General features: G+C 36.9%; 1 protein-coding gene and 1 non-coding gene across 4 annotated transcripts in view; one reads left to right on the top strand and one right to left on the bottom strand.

Moving 5' to 3' along the window:
• Positions 1 to 77: 77 nt before the first annotated feature.
• LOC125613584 (phosphatidylinositol 4,5-bisphosphate 3-kinase catalytic subunit beta isoform-like) overlaps positions 78 to 26,109 on the bottom strand; it is a 44,335-nt gene continuing 18,303 nt past the window's right edge. Inside the window, exons 2-4 of one of the 3 annotated variants that reach the window (XR_007344142.1) lie at positions 22,363 to 22,467; positions 2,476 to 2,662; positions 78 to 466 (exon numbers count right to left, since the gene is read on the bottom strand). Coding sequence is in view for 1 of the 3 variants with exons in the window: in XM_048794223.1 (XP_048650180.1) it covers positions 197 to 466; positions 2,476 to 2,646 (441 nt within the window). In the remaining 2 variants the exon portion in view is untranslated. Of the gene's footprint in view, positions 467 to 2,475; positions 2,663 to 22,362; positions 22,468 to 26,109 lie in introns of those variants that run through there. The other 2 variants (XR_007344143.1, XM_048794223.1) reach the window with 2 other exon arrangements.
• On the top strand, positions 8,470 to 8,541 carry LOC125613671. The gene has a single exon (XR_007344232.1). It is a non-coding gene; the product is annotated as a small nucleolar RNA SNORD65 (small nucleolar RNA).

Genomic DNA, 26,109 nt, shown 5'->3' with positions numbered 1-26,109 from the left:
ATATATATATATATATATATATATATATATATATATATATATAAGCCTTGGGTGTGTAGCAATATCACAATGCTAGAGGAGTTTCTAAATATTTATTCTTAATTCTGTACTTACATTATCTCAAACTGGTAACCAACATTGGTGCATAAACTATACTTTGAAAAGTAATATCTTAAAATAAACATGTTTATATATATTACAATACACACTCATAAGAATTCATAAGAACTTTTAAATTACCTTTTCCTATAAGGACTCCAATTTTTGAATCCAATTTTTCCGCCGGATCACAACTTCTTGTCACTAATTTGAGAACAGGAAGAAAAGGTCTGACATCACAGAGTCTTCGTGTTTCATCTTCAAGCTCCTCATATACAGCAGTTTGATTCACACATGCAAACATATAGGAGTCAATTTCCATAAGGAGGTTAAACATTGGGTAATTGTGAACTTGCTTCCATAACATCTGCAGAAAACAAGAGTAAGACCTTATGTGGTATGGAAACACTGGCATAAATTTTCAAAGATACATGTACAAGAATGCCCACCATAGCAGTGTTTGTAAAAACAACAAATTATACAGAAAAGCCAAATGCTTAGCAGTGAAGGACTGGCTAAGTAAACTACAGAATATTATCAAACTTTGAAATAAAATAGAAATACATTCAGATATGGAAAGCCATATCAGATATATGTAAGTTTCAAATTACAAGACAGTGTGTATAGTATTATTCCATGTTTGTAAAATAATATAACAGCACAGTGAATGAGATATGCATCATAGATAAAAATACTAAAAGCAAATTATCTATGAGGATTAAGAATCAATGAGGACTTTTAATTGAACATTTCTGTAAACATTATAAATAACTTCTAATAAAAAAATAAAATTTAAAGCATACATCATCATCCTCATACAAAATTTAAATTATGTTTGTCCTGCATTCTTTACTATTCATCATGGGTATACTCACTAACTCTGCCCTATCATGATGAGAAAAGTCAATCTATCATCTCCTCCCACGTTTCCTGGATGACATAATGTAAAATAAGTTCACGATACAAAACACAAAGAAGGATTTCACATTTTGACAAAAGCCAGGAGATGACTATTATAGACCTGCAGTAAAACTTGTAACCTAGGTTCACTCTACATAAAACAAATAGGAGAAAGCATATGTATGCAACAAAGGAAAAAAAAAACAGGTCAAGTGGTCATGTACTCCTACAACTCAATTAAAAAAAAACATACAAAATTTAAAAATTGGCAAAAGTGTTAAAGATAATTCTCCAAAGAAAACATACAAATGGCCAATAAATACATGAAAAGGTGCTCAACATCATCAATCATTATGGACATGCATATAAAAACCACACTGAAACACCATTTCATGGGTTGGGGTTGTAGCTCAGTCCTAGCACATGTGAGGCACTGGATTCGATCCTTGGCACCACAAAAAAAATAAATAAATGGTTAAACAGTAAATTTTTTCATGTATGTTTCACAACTTAAAAAAAGAGGAGGATTAATAAATAGTGTCAGTTATAGTTAGAGGAATCCATAGTTACCACTCAGACTATAAAAATAACAGTTCTCTGTACCTATATGGTACCTAAATCAACCTGTATTTTCTTTTTTACTTCAGCAATCATGCTGTTTTAGAATTCCCATGTCCCCGTGATGAAGAAGGTTGGAAAAGAGTTAAAGGGGTTTATCCAAAGTCAAGAGGTTTAAAGAGGTTTATCATAGTACTCATTTAAAATAAAATAACCCTGGGCTGGTCTTCAGCAGAAAACTCTTTCCCCAGAATTATCATGAATTGGAATTGGACTGGGGTAAACCAACCAAAAAGAACATGAAAAAACAAGTGTAACTAGCTCAAGGACAGTAACTAGAAAAACTTTTAACTCAACTTTCTTGACAGTTTCAATAACCTGAACAAACACTTCAAACTACCTAACAAGCCAATTTTTCTTAATTCAGTCATCATAATGGATTAAAAACAATTTAAAAGTGGGGAGCAACAGACACAGAGGCACTCATCTGTAGTTCCAGTGACATGGGAGGCTGAAGCAGGAGGATCACAAGTTCAAGGTCAGCTTTGGTAAAAATTAAAAAATAAAAAGGACTAGGGATGTAGCTCAGTAGGAAGAGTGCCCTAAGTTCAATTCCCTGCATTTTAAAGCGGGGGGAAAAAAAGAGCTAGGAAGGAATCTATAGGAAGGATTTGAGTGGGGAAACATGAACAGAGAAGTAAACTCCCTTATAAAAGTGGGAGAGAGAACAAGCATGTTTGATATGTCCATAAAAGACAGGGCATATATCAAAATCTTTAAAATGACTTAAAGGTTAAACTTCTCTCAAATTTACCACAAAATTTACAATAATCACATTTCTTAATAATAAAATCTCATTTCTCCCTAAGTGACATAGAAGGTAAACTAAATCTTTAGAAATTTTAATTATTAACATACCTGCTTAATATAAGAAATAGTAGCTTCCCGAGGTACCTCCAACTGGATATAAATCCCAGTGGGCAAAAGAAAATCCACAGGTATGGAGCCATCAGATGCTATCTGTGAGTCCACTGCCCAGATGTCAAGAACGTCTGCCATAGCAGGAGGCATTATGAAACTGAAGCACATTCATAACCATGGGGCCCTAGAAATCAGAAAATAAAACACAGCAAAAACAGTGATTAGCCAAATTTTATATTAAAATATGACAAACGAGGAGCATACCAATTATCCCCGCTACTTGGAAGGCCAAGGCACGACGATCCAAAGTTCAAAACTAGCCCAGGCAACTCAGACCCTGTCTCAGAATAAAAAATAAAAAGGGCTGGGATGTAGCCCAGTGGTAAAGTACTCCTGGGTTCAATACCCAGTACCAAAAAAGTTTATATATGTATACATATATGATAAAGCCCACCAATCCATAATTAGTCTTTGGATTTCAACATAACCAATAACATTAATAGGAAGCTAATTTAAAAATGTGTTACTTTTGAAGCCGGGTGTAGTGGCACATGCCTCTAATCCCAGCAGCTCAGGAGGCTATGACAGGAGGACCAGGAGTTCAAAGCCAGCCTCAAGCAAAAGTGAGCCACTAAGCAACTCAGTGAGACCCTGTCTCTAATTAAAACACAAAATAGGGCTGAGGATATGGCTCAGTAATTGAGTGCCCTGAGTTCAATCCCTGGTAAATAAATAAATAGAAAGAAATGATTAAAATGTGGTTTTTTTTTAATATTTTATTAGTTGTTGATTGACCTTTATTTATTTATATGTGGTGCTGAGAATCGAACCCAGTGCCTCCCACATGCTAGGCAAGCGCTCTACCACTGAGCCACAACCCAGCCCTAAAATGTGGTTTTTGAAATAAATTATAATTATAAAATATATCACTATACATGTATGTTACATAACAAAAAAATTAAATAAACCAAGATTCAAATCCCATTTATTTAAATCATGAAGGTCATGTCAATTTAGAAATCAACTTTGTTTTTTATTTTTTATTTTTTCAATCATCATGCCTCAGTCTCTCAGGAAGCTGCAGTTTACAGGTATGCCCCAATGCACCTAACAAGTTGACACATTTTTTTAATATATATATTTTTAGTTGTAGTTGGACATAATACCTTTATTTTATTTATTTATTTTTATGTGGTGTTGAGAATCGAACCCAGCACCTCGCACATGCTAGGCAAGTGCTCTACCACTGAACCACAACCCCAGCCCTAGTTGACACATTTCTGGCCATTCTAACTTTCATGAATAGAAAACACAGCAAATACATTTTAAAAAATGAGTTCATAATGATCCAAAAACAACAACAACAAACCCAAACTTTTCATTGGTCACTATTGGAGACGGCTAAGACATCACTGACTCATTATTTTAAAAACTGATAAAGAATAAGAAAGTAAATCAAACATATAGCCTGCTAGTACTAACTCTATTTGAGTAAAATTATTACAAACGAGGGTTAAGTTTGTCTTTTTCTTAGTTAGAAAAATAACCATTTTGTAATCTCTAATGATTAATGAATCTAGACAAAAATCATTAATAGATTCTAAAAAACAGTAATATTGAGTGAAAGGATGATAAGAAACTTTCCAATAAATTTATCTTATTGACAACACATGAACCTCTGATTGATCTTAACATCACAGAAAATGAGAGCACCGAACACTATGCTTCTTACAAAGTACTGGCAACAAGAAGTACTTACCCATTCCTATACTTTTCTTTGAGAAAACAAAACTGAATCTGAGTCTAATAGAGCCTCTAAAGCTGATCTATATCAGCTGAAATTATATGAAATACAGTAAGAAGTTAAACACTTCAACGAAGTAATCAGCCAAGTGTAAAATGTGGGATGTTCGACAGATCTAAAGATAAAGTTTATCCAGCTAATCAATAACAAGAACAGGGGTTAGGTGGTGGTAGAAGACCTGTTAAAGACTAAAAGAGCATTTAGAAGATAGAGCCACAAGGTGAGGTACTGGGAAATGAAAATGATCAAATTATATTGTCACACTACGTGCCTGTATGTGTAACAATAAACCCTGCTATTACATACAATTAAAATGCACCAATAAAAAGTTTTGAAAGAAGACATGGCCAGACCCAGTGTTAATTTGAACAAGTTAATTATAAAAAACTATCTTTGAATAATCTGGAAATTTTAAATATGGATTGACTATAAGCTCCTTGTGGGCTCAGCCCATGCTTTTTAAGTTCTGGTTTCTCATTGCAGTATATGGACAAATCTCTACATATTTAGGAACTCTAAACCAATAAATTTTCATAGCTGAGAACAAAACTACACAAAGTCATCACATGTCGCAATGTCACTAGACCTGGAATCTTTAGGCAAATCACTTCAGAGCAGCCTTTGGAAGTTGTTTTCAGTGGAGGAATTTCTAAACCTTGCATGTAATAGGTATTCAATAAGTATCTGCTGAATCAAAACAGGCTGCATCAAAAAAGATGCTTTCACATATTCAAATACCACCATGCAAAGACAAACACAGAGGAAAGTCAACTCCTGAACAAGTCAGAGCAAGTACTATGACTTAAGAGTTACTAACAAAAGCTGAGATGAAAAACAAAGTTAGCCTTTAAAATAAAGAAGGCTGATGAGGGCTAGGGGGGCTCAGTGTCAGTAGTGGGGCACTTGCCTAACATGGGTGAGGCCCTAGGTTGAATCCCTAGACACCCCCCCACACACACACACACACACAGCTTATGAAACATCAGCCATCTGTCACAAAATGACAATCATACTGACCTACATCTACTCCTTGTTTTTGGCAAGACTCTCTCAACTGAAACCAAATCACTCAAATAATATAAATAATAATACAGGAGCATGAGCTGGCATGATGGCACAGGCCTGTAATCCCAGCAACTTGGAAGGCTGAGGCAGGAGGATCACAAGTTCAAAGCCAGCCTCAGCAATTTAGTGAGACAGTAGCTCAAGATAAAGAGGGTAGGGGATAGGGAATGTAGCTCAATGACAAAGCACCCATGGGTTCAATTCCCAGTATCAAAACAGAAAAACAATAAATAGAAGAATGAAACTATACAAACACAACCCTGGGATCTAACCCTTACCACACAGCTGGAAACAGTAAAGCATCCTAATGTGCAGAGACCAAAGCAGCCATCTTTTCCAGGCTATGTAGGCATTTCATCACCAATCCCATCAACTTTCTAGACATGAAACTCTAAACTTCTGGGCTATTAGCGGAAAAAGCACTGAGGTGGATTCCAGAATTTTTTGATGACATGGTTATATATAAAAATGAAACCTGAAAATGCATCACAATTGAGCTCCTACTCTTCTTCTTGTCTAAATCAGTCACTTAACACAACATATATGTACAGTCATGCTGAAATACTGGTACTTGCCAGCAATTCCCATATTCGCTACTACCTCCTACCTGAAACACATTATTCTCTCTCCTTACCATGTCCTCACCTCTATGTCTCCTGAGAAACTCTTTTATACTTCTGGATTCCTGGAACCTCCCACTGGTATTTCTCTGTGTGCCTCAAGCATATTAAGCCCTCGATGAATATTTATTTATGGTTAAATGAAACAGTGAATAAAAACTTCTATAGAATTTGCTGGTAGAACAATTATACCAGATACTTAAAATGTGGTTTAAGTAAAATAAAAGTATAGTTTAAATCATGCTCTACAGGAAATATTAAACTATATAGCCTTCAATCTAGTCATTTAGCACCTAGTCTAATGCCATATATAGCCTCCAAAATCGTTATTATGAACGCAGCACAGTGGTACATGCCTGTAATCCCAACGGCTTGGGAAGCTGAGGCAAGAGGATCACAAGTTCAATGTCAGCCTCAGCAACTTGGTGAGGCCCTAAGCAATTTAGCAAGATCCTGTCTCTAAAAAATAAAAAATAGAAAGGTCTGGGGATGGGACTCTAGTGAAGCGCTCCTGGGTTTAATCCATGGTAATAATAATAATTATTATTATTATTTAAAAAGTGACATTATGACTGAGAAATAGAAAGTTCCGTAGTCCTTTTTCAGAATACAGCATTTAGCCTTAATTGGCATATAAGATCCAACTGTAGCCATTTTAATTATGGCCCTTCCCTTTGCACATCCTAATTTGAAAATTAGCTAGATTGTAACCCCATGCTCCTCCTATCAAAGCAGGGGCAGTACTGCATTAGGGATAAAAGCTGGCGGATTGCCTACCCAGGTGCACTTACTTACTGGATGTTCTTTGATACCATGCCCTTCGGCAGAATTAAAGTTTGTCTTGTCAACACATTTCCAAGCATGTATTTAAGTCCTTGCAGTACTCCAATATCTCCAACATTATGTAAAATGTTTTTACCAATACACAAATGAAATGCCATATATATCTACATCTAGAACTTCTTAAGAAGTTTGAAATGACTTAACTCAGATATTTAAATCAATTCACACAGTTTTACCAAAATCAATCTATACCTTGAGTATGTACATTTTTCTATAAAAGAATAAAGTAGGAAAATATTAACAGAGTTCTGATTGCATCACCATTACTACAGATCAGGCTTTGCCTGATATCAGCATGTTTAAAACCTATAATCTCCTCACCTGTTATGAGAAACATGATACAGGTCTCACCTATAACTTAAATATGAAACTCTCACTATATTGCGATTCCGCAATGTTACAGGCATTGCCAAAAATGATGTATTTTTAACTGATGTTCCACTATAGAACTGCTTGCTTTCATGTTATGGCATTCTCCATCAAATTTAGACAATGGGGAACTCCCACATCAGGATAGCTATTATTTTTAATATATTAAAGAATAAATTACTCATTTCAGAATTAATTAAGCTAAATATTTATGTTTTATGCTCTCTTCAAAATGCTGTATTTCACTACAAAAAAAAATCTTAAAAATTTTAAAATGGTAAAACGCATTGTAAAGTCTAAGTATTTTTCTTGTTACATCTTTTTCTTCCCTTCTTTTTTTTTTCCTTTCCCCTTTCCGGGTGCTAGGGATCCAACCTAGGGTCTCATGCGTACTATGAAAGCTGAGCTGTACTCACAGCCTCATGTGACATATTAAAGCACATCATAAAGGCAAGTTCTATCCTTTAGCTTTACAGTTGCCTGTGCTTACCAGGAAAAAAATCCTTCCTCACAACACATTTCTACTTGAAAATCAAGACAATCAAAGGGGTTCTTATATGTTTCTGGCTGGGTTGTCTTTGGCTAATTAAGGGGTATATAAGAAGCTCTAAGTCAAGAAAACTTAGTTCTTTTTTTTCTTCCTTTTTAAAAAATATGTATTTTTAGTTGTTGATGGACCTTTATTTTACTTATTTATTTGTATGTGGTGCTAAGAATCGAACCCAGTACCTCACACACATGCTAAGCAAGCGCTCCACCACTGAGCTACAATCCCAGCCCAAGAAAACTTAGTTCTCTAACAGATTTGAGAAAACTAGCTCTTACTTTTCAAATTTTAGGGTTAATAAATGTATTGATGGAGCCAGGTGCCACTGGTGCATGCCTGTAATCCCAGTGGCTCAGGAGGATCATGAGTTCAAAGCCAGCCTCAGCAACTCAGCAAGGCCCTGAGCAACTCAGCAAGGCCCTAAGCAACTCAGCAAGACCCTGTCTCTAAATAAAATTTTAAAAGGGCTGGAATGTGGTTCAGTTGTCAAGCGTCCCTGGATTCAATCCCTGGTTCAAAAAAAAAAAAAAAAAAAAATGTATTGATAGGATGGTCAAACTAAAACCAGAGGATGTCTTGCAGCATGTATGACCTTTCAGGGTAGGTTATTGATGGAGGGACCAAACTCACAAAATGTGGTGTGCTATAATAAAAATAACATGCCCTGTGTCAAACCTAAAACTGTGATGCAGTTATTAAATTAATGAGGTAACAGACCAAGGGGTAACAAATCTTATTTTATCAAATGATGAGATCACCCAAAATAGCTGGAAATACCAGCAGATTGGTAGTGTTAAATCTACAGTTTTCTGAAGAAAAAAAAAAAACAACAAATCTTGTTCTGTAGAGATATATTAGGAAACAAAATTATTNTTTTTTTTTTTTTTTTTTTGGGGGGGGGGTACTGAGGGATTGAATTCAGGGGCACCACGAAGCCACATCCCCAGCCCATGTCCCCAGTCCTTTTTTATATTTTATTAGAGACAAGGTGTCACTGAGCTGCTTAGCACCTCGCCATTGCTGAACCTGGCTTTGAACACATGATCCTCCTGTCTCAGCCTCCGGAGCTGCTGGATAGTGTTTTTCATTTCTTATTGAAAGGTATCTTTCTCTATTGAGGATCTTATATGGTGAAGATTTAGGCCTCTCCAAAATTACTAATAGTCAAGGTTAACCCAAGAGAAGGCTGAAGGCCTGAGATTTCTCCTTTGAAGATCTTTCTCTTTGAGGATCTCAAAATCTAATTTATCTACAATGAAATTCCTAGATCATTTTCATTCTGGATTACATCTTGAAGATCACCCATCTTGAAGAGCAGAAGATTTTTATTAGTCATCTATGCTTTGGGACTGGTTTAAAAAAACATAAATCTCAAAATTCTCAGAAACATCAGAACATAGGATGTTCTATAACCCAGACTTTTTTACCATAATTTTTTTGTTGTTGTTTATTCCACTGAAAATCACTAATGAATGAATAAAAGGGTTTCAAACAAACCATACAAATTTGCTTATGTAAAAGGCATAAAAGAATTTTAAATAATTCTCACCTTCCCAACAACTTTTAAAAAATTGTTAGATAAAAGTATAGAGAGATGCTGGGCACTGTGACACACGTTTATAATCCCAGCGGCTTGGGAGGCTGAGACAAGTGGGATCTCATATGAGTTTAAAGCCAGCCTCAACAAAAGCGAGGTGCTGAGCAACTCAAGGAGACCCTGTCACTAAAAAAAAAATACAAAATAGAGCTGGGGATGTGGCTCAGTGGTCAACTGCCTGAGTTCAATCCCCAGTTCCCACCCCCTACCCCTGCCCCCAAAAAAGAAAAGTATAAAGAAAAATTTCATTTACTTATTTATTTGGTACCAGTGATTAAACCCAGGGGTGCTCAACCACAGAGCCACATCCCTAGCCCTTTTTATTTTGAACAGGATCTCCTTAAATTGCTTAAGGCCTTGCTAAATTGCTGAGGCTGGGTTTGAATTTAGGATCCTCCGGCCTTAACCTCCCTGGGATTACAGGTATGTGCCATTCTGCCTCGCCTATAAACAAGAAATTTAGATATTAATTTGCAAAGTCGTTACTCCCATGAGAAAGAGGAACATTATTGGCATTATTTCATCAGACTGAAAGAACTGATCAAAAATTTTTAATTCAGTAGATTCTACGGTCTAAAAAATGTAAATAGTCTCTCTACAAAAGTTATAAAGAATAAGAGTTTTAACAGTCTATTATTCCAAAATATATAACTAGACTCTGTTAACATACTCCATTTTAAATAATTTAAATGATCCTGCGTTACATATGTAATATGTAATATTTTATTAAGTAATGCTAGTAAATCATTTTAGAGTTCTAGCTTCCAGTCTGCCTTCCTCCTTCCTGATCTAAATGCTCACTCATGCTTAGCCCTATCATCAAGACATGAATTATTACAACTGGACATATAATTCCAAGATAGTTCAATTCTCTGTCTTTCCCCCTTACCCTGATTATTTTCCTAAATAGACAAAATTAAGAGGATAAGGAGTAAAGACTGATTAATAGGTACTGAGTTACAGTTAGATTGGAACAAGAAGCACTGGAGTAATATTGCACAGTATTACATTAACATGTACAACTTTTAAGTTTTGTATATCAGTTAAAAATAAAAAATAATAGGACAAAAACTTACCATACTACCAATATCTAAAACATAATATAGTGACCTTCTCTAGCCTTTGAAGATTTAACTGAGAGAATTCTCTTACATAATAAAACAGTACTTACTTTCTGATTTCAGCCACCCACCAACCTCTCACACCAACATGACTTCTGTAGTAAGGCTTTTATTGATGTTTAACCATTTTAGGCCACAGTACAGGAGTGAAGCAAATATCTAAATAATTTTGGCTCATTGGACACACTTTTTCTTTTCTTCTTCTTTTTTTTGCTCATGCTAGGCAAGTGGTCTACCACTGAGTTTACATCCCCAGCCTATTCTATTTTGAGACAAGGTCTCACTAATTGCCCAGGCTGACAAACTTGTAAGTACCCTGCCAAAGACTACCAGGTAGCTGGCATTACAGATCACCATGCTCAGATCATTGGACACATTTTGCACTTATCATTCAGATACATATTTTAGACAAAAGTCTCATTGTCTTGATAACTGCTTCTGTTTCTTACTCCAGTAGCAATGGAAACAGTAGACTCTAGGGTATGTGCTTTTGAATGTCAACAAATCTTTCTCCCACTTATTTCTTGTTCTTGTTTACAAGTGACATCATGACAATCAGGAATGACTGTTTGTGAAGCAAAGGGTACCCACAAGTAACTGCTGCGAGAGTGAGTCAGAAGCCAAATTGTACAAGTGTGTGGTGGTGCTGGTGAGTAACCAACAGCCCTCACATCTAGGAACTGAACCAGTGCCAGAAAGCCATCTGGATAGCAAACAGTAACATGAGAAGAATTTTAAATAGCTTACAGCTGTAGAAAAAGCACTACTCAGGCTCTGAACCTTTTAGTTATTTCTGTCTGCTGTCGTTTTGAAAATAAGTTATAATACATAAAAAATAAAAGAACATTCTATAAAGTCTGGCATTTCTTCCAAACCGTTTCAGAAATTACTCCTTTGCACATAGGTTTAAGTTTATTCTGTACATGTATTTGTTGTTTGCTTGTCTGTTTTAAATCCTTTCCTTGGAGACCAATTTTCCTCCTAAGCTATCCAGCCATAAATGAAAAAATGCTTCTGTGAGTAGTTTCCATCTCTCCCTTACTACTAACAGTAAATGGGGGCAGCAGGATGGAAACTAGGAAGATTGAAAAAGTACCTGTCCTTGATTTCACTACCTGTCTTCTCTGGAGGACATGGCAGGCCAGGAGAAGCAGGCTGATAGTGTCATTTCAGTGCTAGGCTATAACCAAAACTAAGAGAGGACTGGGCACAGTGGCATATGCCTGCAATCCCAGTGATTCAGGAGGCTGAGGCAGGAGGATCACAAGTTTGAGGTCAGCCTCAGCAAATTAGTAAGACCCTATCTCAAAATAAAAAATATAAAGGACTAGGGATATAGTTCAGTAGAAAAGCAATCCTGGGTTTAACCCCTAGTACCTAAAAAGAAAAAAGAGAGAGATGGAGAGAGAACTGCATAAGAACAAAAAGGGAAAAATGATTGGCCTTAAAGTTGATGAATATATACTAAGTATTCAGTCTGTTCAAGACACCACATCACACACTTACACTTGACTGGAGGTGAGGAGATTTCAAAACTAAAACACCAAAGCCGGGCTTGTTGATGTATGTCTGTAATTCCAGCAGCTTGGGCAGCTGAGGCAGGAGGATCAAAAGTTCGAGGCCAGCCCCAGCAATTTAGCAAGGCCCTAAACAACTTAGTGAGACCTTGTCTTTAAAATAAAAAATAAAAATGGCTGGGGATATAGCTCAGTGTTAAAGTCCCCCTGGGTTTAATCCCCAGTCTTCTCTCTCCCAATGCCCTCCCCCAAAAACACACACACAAGCAGTTTGCATCCATCCTACACCAGAGCACATGGGTTTCCTGAGAAAGATGAGTGGCAGGCATGTCTGCTCTGCTTCAGATGGTGCTCCATCTTAGATTGCTGGAGGGAATGAAAGACAGCCTTCCATATTTCTTTCAGTAACTGAATGGACTAGTACACTCACCTAAAGACTTAAGGTGGCACCACAGTATTGCTCTCATGAAACTGCCTCATGGCCTCACAGCCCTAGTCTATGACCTGAACATAAGGGGATGAGCACTGAGTTACATGGAGTCAAATAATTCACCTTTTATCTCTACGTCCAGCATCCCCAGTGATCTGAAATCTTTAAATTTATGATTTAAATTTAGCTTTTGGATTCTATGTTTAATTTATAGCAAATACACTACAGTTTAATAAATCATATTTTTGTTTCAAAACCTCAAAAAAGAATTCTTTTTTAAAACAGCCTAATTTCTGTGTCTCCTTCTAATTCTTAAAACATCATGTCAAATATTGCCTTGTTGGGAAGCACTGTCTTCTTTTTACCACCCACACTGCTTACTTTCACAATGAACTGTTGACTAAGAAGGCAAATAAACTAGAAAATAAATAACATTAGTATCAATTTCATAAGACTAATATAATGGCTAAACAATTAAAAATATTTCCAGATTGAATATGACTATTAAAACAACTTATACTTTTTCCTTTTTTTTTTTTCTTGAAGTAAGAGTTACTATTAGAAGTTCACTTTACACTTGACTTTACTTTTTAACTTTAAATCTGACCCCATCTGGAAACTGTGGGGATACTTTTAAAGGAATAAAAATCTATTAGATGAAAAAAAAAAAAAAAACATTACTAATGAAAAAAACTTTAAAAATATATTATAGTATTAAAACTAGCTTTAAAAGACTTATAGAAATATAATAAAGAGCTTGGCTGGGGCTGGGGGTATGGTCCAGTGGCAGAGTGCTTGCCCAGTATGTGCAAGGTTTTGGGTTCAATCCCCAGCACTGAACAAACAAACCACCTCTGTTGTCATGACCTGGCATGTTTTTAAACACAGTCCCAAACTACTTCTGCACTCTTCCCTACCTGAGTAAAGTGCATGCCCCATCTCCTTTTGGGTTTTGTAACTACTTGGCCAGCAATATACGACAGATAATGCTCTATGAATTTCTAGGCCAAAGTTTAAGAAGCTGCAACTTCCCTTTGTTATCTCTTAAGACACTCACTTTTGAGGATGCTCACTCTTAAACATCAGCCACCATGCTCTAAGGATCAGGACAAAAGGAAAGACCATGAGTGGGCCTTTTGACCAACCCCAGCTGAATGCCAAAACTAACAGTCAGCCTTCTGAATGGAAAGGCCTTCTTGATTCCATCTAGCAGACTTCAAGTTTCTCCCATTAAGGCCCCAGACATCATGGGCCAAAGACGAACCAATCCTGCTGTGCCCCATACAAATCCCTGACCTCAGAGTCAAGCCAAACAAAATGGATATTTTACACAACTACGTTTGGGTGTTTTGTTAAAGCAACAGATAACTGCAGCATGATCTGAGACTGAGATCAAATTACGCAGCTAGAACACCCAAAAGTTAATTGCTTCTTTTTTAAAAATTCACATTTGCATACATGTGCCTTAATATATATTTTATTCAACAACATTTTGTTTGTTTGTTTTAAATACCAGAGATTGAATCCAGGAACACTTAGCCATGTAGCCACATCCCCAGCCCTTTAATAAAAATATTTTGAGACAGGGTTTCACTGAGTTGCCAAGGCCTTGCTCAGTTGCTGAAGCTGGCTTTGAACGTCCATCCTCCTGCCTAAGCCTCCTGAGCCACTGTGATTATATGCATGCGTCACAGAACCTGGTTGTGTATTTTAAATTTAATCACTAAGGAAGAAGAAATATGTGCATTATAAACCTCAGAGTGTAAATCACTTATCTTATACTTTTGAAACTGAGACTTACAGAAATAAGATGACTATACCAAGGTCACTATGGCAGACTGCTTTCTCCACAGTTATGGAATTGCAGCTTAAGCACTTGGAAGACTACACATTCCAACTTCCCATGCAGTTAGAAGTGACCTTGTATTAAATTCTCTTCACTGGAATATGGGGTGAAAATGACATGTGCTACTTCAGGTTAGGGTTTTTAAGAAATGTGGTGCACAGCCAAGTGTGGTGGCACACTCCTGAATTCCCAGCAACTCTGGAGGCTGAGACAGGAGAATCGTAAATTCAAGGCCAGCCTCAGCAAATTAGCCAGGCCCTAAGTAACTCAGTGAGATGCTGTGTCAAAATAAAATGGACTGGGGATATGGCTCACTGACAAAGCACCTCTGGGTTCAATCCCCAGTACCAAAAAAAAAAAAGAAATGGGTGTGCAACCTACATCACCCCATTCTTCTTCCACTGGACACATAAGATGACAGAGTCACATAAGAAGGAAAAAACTGACAGAGAACCACCCACCAAAGAGGACCATACATTATAACTCTCCATGAGTGAGAAGTAGACATTTGTTATGCTAAGCCTTTTTTTTTTTTAGTACTGAGGACAGAACCCAGGAGTACTCCAACACGGAGCTATATCCCCAGCCCTTTTTAATTTTGAGAAAGAATCTCATCAAGTTGCTTAGGCAGGCCTTGAACTTCTGATCCTCTTGCTTCACCCTCCCAAGTTGCTATGATTACAAGCATGTACCACCAAGCTTGGTGTGCTAAGCCATTATTAATTTTCAGCAATTTGGCCTTCACTAATTTAGTCAAACACACAGTAGCTGCAAGGCCAAGATTAAAATCCACATATTCTCCCTCCTTCTTAGCATCTTCTGCTAGAATTATTGTTATTTTCACAAAGAATTATAGGATCACAATGCATAAGAATTCTACTTAAAAGAAGACAGTAAATGAAATAAGCAATGAGAAAGAACATACACAAAAATATCAGAAAAAGTACTAATTTGAGGAATTTGAAGATTAGAACACAGAGAGGCAAAGAATAAGGGCAAAATGAGACTGGAGGTTTTTATAAGTTCCACTGTGAAAATGAATCTAAAAAAGCTAGACATGTAGCATAATGCCTATAACCCCAGCAACTCAGGAGGCTGAGGTAGGAAGATTCCAAATTCTAGCTCAACTTCAACAACTTGGCCAGACCCTCAACAATTTAGTGAGACCCTATCTCAAAAATTAAAAAGGACTGTGAATGTAGCTCAGTGGCAATGTTTGCTTGGCATGAGCAAGGCTTTGGGTTCAATCTCAAATACTACAAAAACAAAAACAAAACTAAAAACACACACACATACTCTATATATTATGCATAAAACTAGTAATCTTAGGGTTGGGCATGTAGCTCAGTGGTAGAGAACTTACATAGCATGTGTAAGGCCCTTCATTTGACTCTAGCACCACAAAACAAACCAAAAAAAGACTAGTAATCTTCCACATAAACAAAGCTTTAGTTAATGGTTTCTTTTTATTTATTTTTATTTTTTTAGTTGTAGTTGGACACAATATCTTTATTTTATTTATTTTTATGTGGTGCTGTGGATCGGACCCAGAGCCTCGCACATGCTAGGCAAGTATTCTACTGCTGAGCCACAACCCCAGCCCCTATAGTTAATAGTTTATAACATGCCTTTATATTGGAAAACTGTACTGAGAACAATGAGACAGCCATTTATATTGCCCTTTATGTACTACTTCCTCTATCATGTGGCAGTCAAAAGGCTGAGATGCTTGTAGCAAAAAAACAAAACAAAACAAAAAAAAAAGAAACAGTTTTGAAAGGTCATGCTATGCAGACAGCCAAATTTCTTTCACAATATCCTTACTGTCTATGGCAAAACTGTATGATAATCTGACCACAGTTATTTTCTGAGTACAACAAAAAAGCACATCACATCATCAAAGGACCAGAAACTGTAGGCACTCAACAATATCATCTTTATGAACATTATTTCTAACTGCATAAACATCCAATACATATTAATGAAAAAGAACCCCAAGGCAAAGAAAAAGAACTAGAGGAAGAGGAACTAGTAAATGAAAGTCAAGTTTAAACTATCCCACTGTTTCTTCATAGAGCTCATATAACATGATAAGAAGTTTCTAAATAAAATATTTTCAAGTTAAAACATATCACGTGGTTGGGCACAGTGGCATATGGCTATAATCCCAGCAATTTAAGTAGCGGAGTATATGTTTTAAGGAGGATCACGAGTTCAAAGCCAGCCCCAGCAACTTAGCAAGGCCCCATCTGTAAATAAAACATTAAAAAAGGAGCTTGGGAGCTGGGGTTGTGGCTCAGCGGTAGAGTGCTTGCCTAGCATGCATGAGGCACTGGTTCAATCCTCAGCACCACATAAAAATAAAATAAAGATATTGTATCCACCTAAAACTAAAAAATAAATATTAAAAAAAAAAAAAAAAAGGAGCTTGGGATGTGGCTCAGTGGCTAAGCGTCCCTAGGTTCAATCTGTGGTACCATATGCAAAGCCCTATGTTCAATCCCCAGTATGCACAAATATTATAATATTGACCTTGAAAATGTCTTTATCTAATGCCAAACAAGATAGAAAGCTCCAGAAACCTCTCTAGCAACTGTAATCCTATCAATATTTTTTCCTTTAATAGCTTTTATTGGCCTAGCCTCTATCTAAATACGGAATTATCTTTTCCCACGGGGAATTACTTACTCAACACCAAGGAAAAAATTTCTCTAGCTCCTTCTAAAATTTCCAAACTCAGAGGTTAACACCTATATTCTTTTAGTAAAAACAATAGTAATCTAAATCTAGTGATATGATTCAGTAGTAAAATAACTGCCTTGTGTGCAAGAGGTCCTGGGTTCAATCACTAGTCCTGTAAAAGAAAAAAAAAAAACCTGCCGGGTATGGTGGTGTACACCTGTAATCATAATCCCAGAGGCTTGGGAGGCTAAGACAGGAGGATAATAAGTTCAAAGCCAGCCTCAGCAACTAAGCAAGTCCCTAAGCAACTCACTGAAACCCTATCTCAAAAGGGCGAGGGATGTGGCAGCGCCCCTGGGTCTAATCCCTGGAACAAAAAATAAAAAAATAAAAGGAAATAAAAGAAAAGGGGAAAAGAAAAGAAAAGAAAGACCTGGTCCAGTTCTTGGTTTCGATCCTTTTGGGTATATATCAAGAAGTAGGCTTGTTGGATCATGAAATAATTCTGTTTATGGCACCGTGTCAGGGATGGAACCCAGGGCCTTATGCATGGTAGTCAAGCATTCTACAACTGAGCTACACCTCTATCCCCCTGTTTCCTTTTTTTGTGAGAAATACAAGAGTTCCAATTTCTCCATACTGTTGTCTGGATTTGATTTTTATAGTACACCTATGGTTTTTAGTAGGGGAATGTTTTAAGTATATTTCCTTAAAAGCATATTTATCATAGATTTCTTCCTAGTTTTGGAAGCAACACAAAAGGTTATGCTACACTACAAAGTCAGAACTAGTGTTGGGGGGGGGGGTACCAGAGACTGAACCCAGAGGTACTTTACCACTGAGTTATACCCCTCAACTTCGGTTTTTTTTTTTTTTTAAATTGTGAGAGGAGGCAATCAGCAATCAGAAGCTGTTTTGTTTTGTGATAATGTGGTGCTGGGAATTGAAGCAAGGGACTCGCACAGGTTATGCAAGTGCCCTACTCCCAGCTAGAAGGTTTACTTACTGGGCATGTTTAGATTTGAGATGACAAAAAGTTCTGGAAAAGGACAATGGTGATGTTGCTGGCCATTGTGATTGTTTTTGATGCCACTGAAATTACACTAAGAAACGGTTAAAACAATAAACTTTATGTTATATATATATATATATTTACTACAACTTACAAAATAAATCTGAATCCAAGTAAATTTGTTCATTAGGAACTACAGACCTTCTGTGCCACCAACTCACCTTTCTCTAGTCTTCCATCCTCCTGTGGTATTCAAATATTTCCTTAATTGTTTATCTTTCTCTTATTATTACCTTTGGAAACTTGATGGTTCTTAGCTACAAGTTACAACTTTTAGCCATTCACTTGTCTTTTACTCCCCCTACATCCTCACTCCTGGCTCTGCATCCCTGTCATTGCACAGAAGAAAACTCAAAGGCCTGATCCTGATCTACAGTTTGACTTGAATCTCTACCACCTTCACAATGCTGATGAAAGCTGCTACCACCTCCTCTCTCATTCCATCCCAGCTATACTGCCCTCTTAATGCTGCTAGAATAATGCTACTAGAATATACATCAAGCACAGTTCAGTCTCGGAACATTTGCTTAAATTTAAATGCCTTCAGCCTAGAATGCTCCCATTATCCCATCCCAAATATCCACATGGTCTGTTCTACTACTTTATTTAGAGATGTGAGATCATGTATCCCCTAATCAAAGAGGGCTTCCAGAACCACACCTTATAAAATAATAAACCTATTTATCTTCCATGAATGTCTACCTTTTCCTAATGTATTTTCTTAACACTAATCACCTCCCATTCTTTATATATTATTTATTGAATAGCTTGTCTACTCTTATTAGAATATCAACTCCATGAAGCAAAGCATGGTGACACATGCCTATAACCCCAACTACTCAAGAGGTTGAGGCAGAAGGATCCCAAATTCAAGGTCAGCCTGGGTAATTTAGCTACACCCTGTCTCAAATTTAAAAAAAAAAAAAATTTTTTTTTTCAGCCAGGCATGGTGGCACACACCTGTAATCCCAGCAACTCGGAAAGGTAAGGCAAGAGGGCCGCAAATTTGAGGCCCTAAGCAACTTATTGTGTCTCTGCCTCAAAATAATAAGTAAAAAAGGCTGGGATGTGAATCAGTGGTCAAACATCCCTGGGTTCAATCCCCAGTACCAAAACATTTTTTTCTTAATTAAAAATAAAATGTTTCTTTTCTTTTTAGCAATTCTGGATATTGAATCCAGAGGCATTCTACTACTGAGCTATCCCTACCACCACGATTTTTATTTTGAGACATGGGCAAGACTGGCCTTGAACTTGTGATCCTCCTGCCTCGGCCTGCTGAACTGCTGAGATATACATTTGCTCCATTGCACCCTGCCATGCATCCTCTTTATCCAGCCTTCACCCCATAAACATTTCAATTACCAGTTTCAAACTTTTCATTTCCACTTAAAAGGCTATATTAGCTAATAAATTCACTCTGCCTCTTATCTCATGTGAGCTTATATCAAACTGGGATTTTACTATTGCTCAGCTATTCTTCTGCTATACTGACAATAAGTTTCTCTACTATATGTCTGGCCTGGTCAACAGCAAGTCTCTAAACTGAACTTACTGCTTTCACTCTGTACCTGTAATCTATCTTCAATAAAGTAGCCAATAGAATCCTTAAAACACATTTTATCCTTAAAATTTCCCAAGACTACTTTGAACTTTACCACAGCCAAAGGGAATTGTACATCCTTACTTCCTCATGTCTTCACTCATCTCACAACACTTTGGTCCTCATCCACCCTGATAAGAAGAAGAAGAAGCTGTAATTCTTCCCATGCTTCAAACACATCCAACTCATTTCACCTTGGGATTTTACTTAGCTTGTCTTCCATTCCTTAATATTCTTTGTTACCACCTGACAAGCCAACCATTATTCTCTATCAACTACTCTATTTAAATTGGAATTTTCCTTGTTCATTTCAATAATTAGCTCCATGAGAGCACTGATTATGTGTATTACAGTGCCTGGCACTGAAGAGTGCAGTGGTGTTCACCTGTAATCCCAGCTACTTGGGAGTCTGAGGCAGGAGGATCACAAGTTTGAGACTATCCTGTGCTAGCAAAAGTCCCTGTCTTGAAACAAAATATAAAAAGAGCTGGGGCCATAGTTTAGTGGTAAAGTGTCCCTAGGTTCAATCCCCAGTACTGCCAAACAAAGTGCTTGGCACAATACAGGTATTTCAATAAATACTTGCTGAATTTGTTAACTACCCTACAATATTTTCCCCAAATGTTTTCTTTTCCCAGGATCCCAATCCACCGTTGAATAAATATGTCTAATAGATAACCTCAATCCCTACCATATTAAAAAGGTAGAATAATAGGGCTGAGGCTGTAGCTCAGAGGTAGTATGCGAGGCCCTAGTCACACACACACACACACACACACACACACACATACACACACACACAGTAGGATAAGGAATCCTACAGTTTCTTCATCTTTTCCTAAAAATTCCTTGATTCATCCTCTCCTCCAATTCTTTAATTTCTAAAAATTCCTTGATTCATCCTCTGTTCCAATTTTTTAATTTCTAAGCACAAAGACTGTTACTCTTTTATATGAGTTAAGCCCTTTAACCATGTCTTTGATTTTAAACTTCCCTACTTCCTCAAGGTAAGAAATTAATCACTTTCTTTAATATTTAGACTACTGTAATGGATAGGTAAGAAATTAGTCATTTTCTTTAATATTTAGACTACTCTAATGGATCATTCCTTTTAACCTAAAAAGGAATTACACTACTTATTAGTGCTAAAATACCTAGCAAACCAGATAACACCTGGCAGGAAATGTCTATTCTATTAACAGAATAACTAGAGAGAACCACATTATTTATTGTCCAACCCTGTAGAGTTGAGAGTAAAAACTGGCATGAAAAACAGTTGGGCATTAACTGATCTGTAAGAAGCTAAAATCAGTATCAATGGACACCTTAACTACAACTCCGGAGCTTAGAGAAGGTATTGCGATATTCTAAGCACAGAGAACTTACTGGTCTAATAAATGAATTAAAAGGAGCTGTGCATGGTGATGCACACATATAATTCCAGTTACTCAGGAGGTTGAGACAGGAGGATAGAAAGTTTGAGGCCAGCCTGGAGAACTTAGTGAGATCCTGTGTCAAAAGAAAACTTAAGGAGTTGGGGTTGTGGCTCCATGGCAGAGCACTCACCTTAACACACGAGGCCCTGGGTTCGATCCTCAGCACCAATTAAAATAAATAAATAAAATACAGGTATTGTGTTAAACTAAAAAAAAAATTAAAAAATTTAAAAAGAAAACTTAAGGGCTGGAGGTGGGCTAGGGTTGTAGCTCAGTGGTAGAGCGCTTGTCTAGCACTTGTGAAGCACTGGGTTCAATCCTCAGCACCACATACAAATTAATTAATTAATTAATTTAATAAAGGTATTGTGTCCATATATAACTAAAAATCTTTTTTAAAGGGGAGGCTGAAGACTGGGCATGGTGGCTGACACTTGTAATCTCAGCCACCAAACAACAGGGAGACTGAGACAGGAGGATCACAAGTTCAAGGCCAGCCTCCCAAGTTTATTGAGGAGGCCCTAAGCAATTCAGCAAGACCCTGTCTCAAAATTTAAAAAATGAAAAGGGTGGGAATGTAGATCAGTGCTAAAGTGCCCCTGGATTAAATCCCCAGCACCAAAAATAAATAAATAAAAGGGCTGCAGCTCAATGGTAAAAGCACTTGCCTGTATTTATAAGGCACTGAGTTCAATCCTCAGTACTGAAAAAAGAATCAAGAGCTGAAATATTCAAATACATTTTACCATCTCCTCTTTACTCTTTACTCCATTGCAAGTAGATTTTCAGCCACAAGCACCCTCCTGGAATGTTCCCTACTGAGGTCATCAATAACCTCCTCACTATCAAATTCAAAAAATGTTTTCTTCAGTTTCCAATCAACCTCTCTAAAAAGGTTTTCACACTACTTAACCCCTATTTCTATCATGAAGCTCCATTCTTTAACTCTGTGTTAAATAATCCTAAATAATCAGACTATCTTAAAGGAGACCTAGGATTCCCCACCACCACCACCTCAAAGATTAGCTAAAAGACTTAGAATCTAGCTGGGTGCAGTGGCACATGCCTATAATCCCAGCAGTTTGGGAAGCTGAGGCAGGAGGATCACAAGTTCAAAGCCAGCCTCTACAAAAGCGAGGCACTAAGCAACTCGGTGAGACCCTGTCTCTAAATAAAATACAAAAATAGGGCTGGGTCGAGTGCCCCTGAGTTCAATCCCCAGTAACCCCCCAAAAAAGAGATTTAGAATCTAACCAATATTCACATTTTCCTTCTTCATTTAACTTCTGAAAAAATAATAGAAGAAATTTAAAATATAAAATTGTCACTTACCTCAAAATAATAGTCCCCATTTTACTCTTTTAGGAAAATAGACAGCATGACTTATTTTTTAAACGTGAAGTTTTCATGGAAGACTTTTTCTGATTAGAAGATACACTACAAAGAAAGGTTGAACAAAAAAATATTAATCTAAATGGGCAAAATTAAAATTTTACTACTTATATGATATTTAATTCCTTTACAACTCTACACATTTTAAATACAGGCTGAAAAACCAGGTGTGATGACACACACCTGCCTGTAATCCCAGCTACTTAGGAGGCTGAGGCAAAAGGAGCACAAATTCAAGGCCATTCTGGGCAACTCAGTATGACCCTATCTCAAAATAAAATAAAAAGGACTGTGAATATAGCTCCATGATAGAGTGCTTGCCTAGAATATTTCAGGCCCTAGGTTCAATCTCCAGTGCTGAAAAAGATAAAATGGGAGAAAATATTTGCAAATCATATCTGATAAAAGACTAATCAATATTCTGGAATATATAAAAATGGGTAAATGTTACAGGCATATAAATTATCACATGCAAAATTATAACACATACCAAATTATATCACCCTCTTAAAGTATACATGAGAGTTGGTTTTAGTATATGCACAGAGTTGTGCAATCATAATCACAATCAATTTTAGAACATTTTCATTACCCTGAACTGGGACCCCTTATACTTCAATAGCTTCTCATTATAAAAATCTTAATATTCGGGATTAAGGATAGAGCTCAGTGGTAGAGCCTTTGTCTATAGCATTTGTGAAGCCCTGGATTAAATATCCCCATAAAATAACAATAAAAATCTGAATATTCAATGATGATATCTGTGCATTTGTATATTTTACATGCTCCACAGTTAATTCTGATTTACAGTCAAGACTGACACTTAGTGCTCAATAAACACTTAGATGAATGGGTGGGTGATAAGGGAATGGATATGTTAAAACAGGGGTTCTTTTTTTTTTTTTTTTTAACTCTTTTCACCCCTTTTATTTTTCTGGTGCCAATATATTGTGAACATTCTTTCTTTTTTTTTTTTATTTGTTTTAATTAGTTACACATGACAGTACAAAGACCTTGACACATCATACATTTGAATCAGATGGGATATAATATCTCATTTTTCTGAGTATACAGGTAAAACAGGGGTTCTTAAGCTTGGTAATATTAACATTTTAAGTCATTTTGTGGGGCTGTACTATGTGTTTCTGGAAGGACATTTAACAGTATCTCTGGCCTTAACCCATGAGATGCCAGTAGCATTTCCCCATTTATGACAGTTTAAAAAAAAAAAAAGTCTCCTAATATTTCCTAATGTCCCCTGATGACAAAACTTCCCTGGTTGAAAACCCCTTGGGTAGATTAATAAATGCATACACAGATGGATACATGCTTACATGGATGGATATGTGGATGGATGGGTGGATGAAAGGGTGGATGGAGATGGGTGGATGAAAGGGTGGATGGATCAATGATCGGTTCTCATAAAGCTAACTGAATGTTTTTGTTCCTGAAGTTTTTACTCTGAATACATCCCCCTTGCTCATTGTCCATCAAATAGCATAGCAGAGTAAATATTTGGAACATAAAATAATTGGAAGACTACAGAAATTGAAATTTCAGACACTGACATCATTCTCCAATGTAAAATTGAATTCTAAAGTCTGACCCAAGAAAAAGACTTGATAAATGTAGTGACATAAAATAAAACTGATTATGGCAAAAACTATATGTGGTAAATTGTTACTAATTGAAAATTGACAAAAGAATCAAATCTTGATCACAATACCAAGATAAAATAAAATTTTGACCTGGGGTGAGAGGGCAAGAGAAAAGAGACCCCATTCGCTTTAGCATGTTTTCAAGGTTCATCAATGTTGATGTATATATTAGAACATCATTTTTAATAGCTGAATAATATTCAATTGTATGAATAAAACGCCTTTTGTTTATCCACTTATTGATATACATTTAGGTTGTTTCCAACAAATATTATGAATAGTGTTGCTATGTACATCCATGTACAAGTTTTTGTTTTTTATAGCTGAGCGTGGTGGCACACACATAATCTCAGTGACTTGGAAGGCTGAGGCAGCAGGATCACAAGCTTGAGACCAGCCTCAGTGACTTGTTGAGGCCCTAAGCAATTTAGCAAGACTTTGTCTCAAAATTTTTAAAAAAATAATAATAATAAAGAGCTGTGAATGTACTTCAATAGTAGAGTACCCTGGGTTTGATCCCCGTTTTTTTTTTTTTTTTTTTTTTTTAAAAAAAAAGCAAAAGTCTTGTTTTGTAGTACTGGGGATTGAATCCAGGGTGCTCTTTCCAGCCCATTTTATTTTGGTACCAGGGATTGAACTCAGGGGTACTCAACCACTGAGCCACATCCACAACCCTATTTTGTACTTTATTTAGAGACAGGGTCTCACTGAATTGCTTAGTGCCTCACCATTGCTGAGGGGGCTCTGAACTAGTGATTCTCCTGTTTCAGTCTCCCAAGCTGCTGGGATTACAGGCATGTACTACTGCATCCAGCCCCAACCCTTCCTATTTTTTATTTTAAGACATGGTCTTGCTCAATTGCTACAACTGTCCTCCTGCATCAGCCTCCCAAGTTGCTGGAATTACAAGGGTACCACCACTCCTGCCCATGTTCAACTTTTTATAAGAACATATGTTGGGATTTAACACTGGTTAGTGCCTAGGAAGATTTGTTGGTCCTGGTGGTGAAATAAAAAGAATTTCAAAAAATATGTTATTATAGGGAAACTGGCCTTTTCCCTCGTCCCCAATCTTCAAATTGGGATCAAAGCAGAAAGACCTTGGTTGTGAAGTAAAGAAATGTGTTCATAAGACATCTGAAGGAATTTGTACGTGCATGTAATCTATCTTATATATAAATCCCCCCTGCTTGTAGGTGTGGTGTGCCCTCCGTATTGTCTTGGCTACTGCCAGAGGTGCACATGAGTAATAAAAAGTCCAAACCCCTCTCTATTGAGTCTTCCAAATTCTTTGGGATTAGTAAACAATATTATACTGGGGTTTTTGTAGTCCTGGGGATGAGCAACATATACTTTAATTCTCTTAGGTATACACTTTAGAGTAGAATTGCTGGATCACATGGTAACACTATTGTCTAAGACCACTTGCACTGTTATAACAAAATATCCAGGACTGGGTAATTTACAAATGACAAAAAAATTATGTCTAACAGTTCTGGATGCTGGGAAGTCCAAGATCAAGATACTATTATGTTTGGTGTCCGGTGAGGGTCCATCTCTCATAGATGGTGCCCTCTAAGGAATCCTCTCATTGCAAAAAGGATGGAAGAGTCAGAAGGGCTTGGCTAGCTAGTTCCCTCCAGTCTTTTTCATAAAGTCACTAATTCCATTCATGAGGGCTCCCCCCACACCCACCCAGAACTGAACCCAGGGGCACTCTACTATTCGGTTACATGCTCATCACCTCCTCCTGTCCTAGCCTCTTGAGTTGCTGGGATTACAGGCATGTGCCATCACATCTGGCTAACATCTTATTTTTAGAAGCTATATTTTCAAAATAAATCATTTAGTGAGAAGAGTGACAATATTTCACATTTTTGTAGGGACTGAACCAGAGGTGCTTCACTAAGCTACATCCCCAGTGTTTTAATTTTGGGACAGTCTCCCTAAGTTGTTGAGGCTGGCTTTGAACTTGTGATTCTCCTGCCTCAGCCTCCTGAATCACTGGGATTATAGGTATGTGCTTCCA

Source organism: Marmota marmota, unplaced genomic scaffold, assembly GCF_001458135.2.
Source record: "Marmota marmota marmota unplaced genomic scaffold, marMar, whole genome shotgun sequence".
Lineage (NCBI taxonomy): Eukaryota > Metazoa > Chordata > Mammalia > Rodentia > Sciuridae > Marmota > Marmota marmota.
This window is presented reverse-complemented; position numbering and strand designations above follow the sequence as displayed.